The sequence below is a fragment of the Hydra viridissima genome, unplaced genomic scaffold, assembly GCF_058129835.1.
Source record: "Hydra viridissima isolate aposymbiotic clone 2 unplaced genomic scaffold, HvirCarnegie_v1 scaffold_10, whole genome shotgun sequence".
Taxonomy (NCBI): Eukaryota; Metazoa; Cnidaria; class Hydrozoa; order Anthoathecata; family Hydridae; genus Hydra; species Hydra viridissima.
In genome coordinates this window covers 2,440,604-2,445,644 of record NW_028324309.1, presented here as the reverse complement: position 1 = coordinate 2,445,644, position 5,041 = coordinate 2,440,604, and the positions used below count along the sequence as shown (strand labels likewise).

Sequence of the window (5,041 nt, the reverse complement as noted above, 5' to 3'; positions counted from 1 at the left end):
TTTAAAAAGTGACTCTTTAGTGTCTCAGGGAAAGTCTAAATAATCCCCCACACTATTTGGTGGCGACTACTGCCAGGACGAACGAAACCTACGAGTAAGCGAAGAATGGACCAAGAACGAACTTACCAGAGAGAAATCAACATGTTAAGAATGAACATTAAAGGCATAGAACGCAACACGATTATTGGCGACAAATCCAGCATAATCTTGGCGTTGGACAAAATAACAAATTTATTGGGAAGATTTGAAATGGCAAAGGATGAGCTTGACCAGAAAAATGCTTGACGACGGCGAAAACATCAATTTGGTAGAAGAATGGCTTTCGAAACCAGTAATGGAAGTAGAAGCAGCGATTGAAATCAAAAACAAAATGGTGGACAAATTGGATTCAATAAACAAAAACGAATGCATCAGAAAATTCGAGTATGAAAAAAAAATCATGGAACAGCAGTTAACGATTTAAAAAGAAGCAGAGCAAGCCTTATTGAGAAAACTTCAAAGCGAAGAAGAATGGTATTTAAAGAAGCTAAAAACGAAAGAAACATTGCGCAAATCTCTTGGAAACGAAAACAAAGCTACTCAACAATCCGTCAAGCTACAAAAGTACACAATCACAAAATTTAATGGCGATTATAAAGACTGGTTGCGATTTTGGAATCAATTCACCGTAGAAGTCGACAACTCAAACATATCAAGCATCAGCAAATTCAACTACTTACTAGAACTCGTCGAAGGAAAGCCCAGAAAGGACATACTTGGTTTACCACATTCTTTGGAGGGATACGATGAAGCTAAACGCATACTACAAGAAACTTTCGAAAAAGATATTTGGGTTCACAAAGCATTGATTAAAGATTTGGAAGGATTGACGGCTATACACAGCACGCACAAAATCAAAGAAGTTCACGACTTTTACAACAAGCTTGCGAGAACTGTACGAACATTGAAAACTATGCAGAAACTTCAAACGGCTCAATCATTCGTGTATTCATTGATGGATAAACTTGGACCAGTTCGTGAAATACTCACACAAAACGATGATGGATGGTAAGAATGGGGACTGGAACAACTTGTCGAAAAGTTGCAAAAAGTACATTGAGAGGAATCCGTCGAACTCAGTTTTTAAACTCAAGCGACGAACAAACAAAGGGCGATAAAAAGTACACAAACGTGCAGTCAAGGTCCTATGAACATCGAAGCACTACAATCAAACAGTACAATGGCGGTCTTTATGACAAAGAAATCATGGCAACTAGTGGCAAGCATGTATCTACTGTGGGTTACAAAATCACAAAAGCGAGGATTGTACAAAAGTGCTAACTGTTGCAAGACGCAGGGAGATTTTAACAAGCAAAAGATTATGTTACAACTGCGTTGGTTACGGACACTCGGCGGTAAATTGTAAATCAAGAGGATGCAGAAAGTGCAACAAAAAACATCACACGTCCATTTGTCAAGATGGCAACGCAACAATGGACGGTAAAATGGAAAATAAAAAAGAAACCATGGGAGCGGCGCTTAATGCAAGTACAACTATTCACCCAACAAGGATTGCAAAGGTAAACGGTGAAAAAGCAAAGATAATGTTGTATACGGGTGCTGGAAGTTCCTATATATGTACAAACTTGATAACGAAACTAAAACTGAATCCTACACGAAAGGAATATAAAAGTATTGAACAGCTCTATGAAACGGTGGACAAGCGTGTGGAAATATATAACGTTACGCTAGAATCAATAACAATACCGGAATTTAGCATCAAAGTCGAATGCACCAACGCTGAAAAGGAAACACTCACCTTTTTACCTAATCCGATGATCAAGGATGTTAAGAAGCATTTTGCAAAACTAAGGAGACTGAAATTTAGCGATGATGAAGGGAGTGACGAACTTCAACCTGTTCACATCATACTTGGTGCTGCTGATTATCAGCGAATAAAAACCACGGAACCGGTAGTTCTTGGAAAATATCCGGATAAAGATCCAGGAGCCGAACTAACTATGTTTGGATGGACTCTTTCTGGGAGACGAACACAATTGAGTTCTGGTATTGAGAAAAGTTTTTTTTATTGAAAACTGGTCGTAATGAGTTCGAGCAAATGTGTAGTTTAGAAGTACTTGGATTATCAGACACAAGCAGCGAGTCAATGTTCCATCAAGATTTAGCGAAAAACTGCATCAAACTGAGGAAGGTTGTTATGAAACCAGAATGCCGTGGAAAAAGGGTGTTGTTAAATTGCCAAACAACAGAAATCTGGCTCTTAAAAGATTGGAAAGTGTGACGATTCGGTTGAAAAAACTTAAAAAACTAGAGCAGTATAATGATGTAATGATGGAACAGATCAATGAGGGAATATTGGAAATGGCACCAGAAAAACCTACGGGAGAAATTATTCACTACGTTCCTCATCAAGCGGTAGTTAAAGAAAATGCCGAGTCAACGAAAATGAGAATTGTTTGTGATTGCTCAGCAAGAAAAGACGCTCAATCACCTTCATTAAACGATTGTCTAGAAGTGGGACCATCGCTGCAACCCTTAATATTCGACATAATCATACGAAATCGGATAAGTAAACTCTGCATTTTAGCTGATGTGAAGAAGGCGTTTCTACAAATTAGAATACACGAAATGGATAAAGACGCACAACGATTAATTTGGTAAAAGGGACTTAAAGAAAATGGAATTAACGGAGTTAAGATTTACAAGGGTGATTTTTGGTTCAAGTTCAAGCCCTTACATTCTTGGTGCTACCATTAAAAAGCAAATATCAAAATACAAGGACATTAATCCAAAACGGTGCTTGCTTTGGAAGAAGTTACTGTATGTCGATGATATACAGGCAGGTGGAGAAACAGAAGAGGAACTCATCAGGTTTAAAAATGAATCAACGCAAATCTTAATGGAAGCTGGGTTCCAGCTGCACAAATGGCATAGCAACGTCAGCAATCTGGAAAGCGACGCTGAGGCTAAATCAACAAAAATACTTGGGATTCCTTGGAACAAAGAATCGGATCAACTATCGATTGACTTTACTGCATGCATCACTATCGGAAATAAAGGAGTAATAACAAAAAGGAAAATGCTATCAGCTCTCAATAGTGTCTTTGACATATTGGGATTTAGTGCACCTGTATTATTCACTGGAAAATTACTATACAGTCGAATATGCTTGTTAAAACTCGGTTGGGGTCAACAAATTCCAAATGAACTTTCAGAAGAATGGAAAACCTGGATCAAGGCAATAAACATCAAGAGAACTATTTCAATTCCGCGGAGTGTCTTGTCTGGAAGAATCATTGAAATGGAGCTCCATGGATTTTCAGACGCAAGTAAATCAGCATTATGTGCATGCATCTATGTTGATTTTGCTGGTCCGCTAAAATATAAAACGCCACAAAAGTTGATTGAAAAATGTTATGTTGCGCTGTTTACATGCGCATGTACTAGAGTTGTCTACCTTAGACTTTGTCATGATCTATCGGCAGGAGAATTTCAGAGAATTTTAAAGGAGTTTGTTGCAAGAAAAGGACCTCCACAAATGATGATTAGTGATAACGCAAAGACATTTGTGGCAACAGGGAAGTGGTTACAAACACTAACGAAAGATGAAAATCTCGCAAACTATATTGCTACCCAAGCCACAAAATGGAGGTTTAATTTGTCAAGGGTGCCGTGATGGGGAGGTTTGTTTGAAAGATTAATTGGAATAATGAAGAAAAGTTTGTCAAAAGCAATCGGTAAGGGCATCCTAAGCTTCTTTGAATTGGAAGAAGTATTGTTGGATGTGGAATGCGCTATGAACAATAGGCCACTATGTTACCAAGGTGACCAATTCGATAATCAAGTATTGACGCCAAATGTATTAATGAGGGGGAGACCAGCAATTTTGCTTGAAGAAGATATCAATTTAATAACAAGGGGCGATTGTGCACTCCGGAGAGTCAAGTTTGTGAAAAATTGTAAGAGTCACTTAAGGAAAAGATGGATGAACGAGTACGTGCACGCAATGGAAGAACGACAACAAGCAAAGGAAAAGAGAGGTAATGCAAAACTCCCAGGTGTCGGAAGCATGGTTCTCATTAAAGACGATGTGAAGGACAAGACACTTCTCAACATTGGTCGAATTGAAAACAACATTAAAGGGAAAGATGGAGTTGTTCGTGGTTTTAAAATACGCTTGGGAAATGGTTATGTAATTGAACGACCAATTCAGTTGGTGTGTGACTTAGAAATGGATTGTGAGGCAGGAAACGGAATCGAATCGAAAAAGAAATTGGAGACTAGAGCTTAAGCGGATATCTTGAAAAGAGAAACGAGACTGGCGAAATTGGATGCAAGACAAAAGATCAATTACATCATGGAAAACGAGCTGATTAAAGCCGAAGTCTCAGCTTTAATCGGGGGAGGATATCGTGAATAAGTCTTTAAGACGTAATTGAAGGTGTGTGAAGGCGTGTTTGAAGGTGTGTTTGTGTGAAAGCGTGTTTGAAGGTGTTAATACTTTGTAGATGATTATGAGTGTAAGAGTTAAGGTATTTAATTGTTAATGCATAAAATGTGTGAAAATGACGCGATTGTAAGAATGTATAAAAAGAGAGTGTATTTTGTAAAATGTATTGATTCGCAGTCAGATGTAAAATATACAACCAAGTTTAAAAAGTGACTCTTTAGTGTTTTAGGGAAAGTCTAAATAATCCCCCACAATTCTTCCAAAAACACAAAATTATCAGTGACAAAAACAAAATATTCCAGCTTGCAAAATTTTTTCCAAGTTTTTTGAATTCTTTTCTTATTACGTCAACACTGTTAAAAGCTTTTTTATCGCTAAAAATTTAAACATGGAAGTTACTGCTAAACATAAACAGATTGTCGTAAGGGCGTAGATACCCCAAATTTTTCAAGAAAAAATATTTTAAATCTTAGAGAAAACAAATGGTATATATTCTTATATACTTAACAAAGTTGCAAATATATCCGAGGTATTTTTTAAGTGCTTCATGATGCATAATCCGGAAACAACACCTGAACAGTGTATACTTTG

General features: G+C 37.5%; 2 protein-coding genes across 2 annotated transcripts; both read left to right on the top strand.

Annotated features, from left to right (window-relative positions):
- The first annotated feature begins 2,208 nt into the window (after positions 1 to 2,208).
- On the top strand, positions 2,209 to 2,661 carry LOC149882599 (uncharacterized). The gene has a single exon (XM_090100930.1). The coding sequence runs from the start codon at positions 2,209 to 2,211 to the stop codon at positions 2,659 to 2,661; it is 453 nt and encodes a 150-aa protein (XP_089957056.1).
- Positions 2,662 to 3,709: 1,048 nt separating this feature from the next.
- LOC149882598 (uncharacterized) lies at positions 3,710 to 4,291 on the top strand. Its single transcript, XM_090100928.1, has one exon. The coding sequence runs from the start codon at positions 3,710 to 3,712 to the stop codon at positions 4,289 to 4,291; it is 582 nt and encodes a 193-aa protein (XP_089957054.1).
- The last annotated feature ends 750 nt before the right edge of the window (positions 4,292 to 5,041 follow it).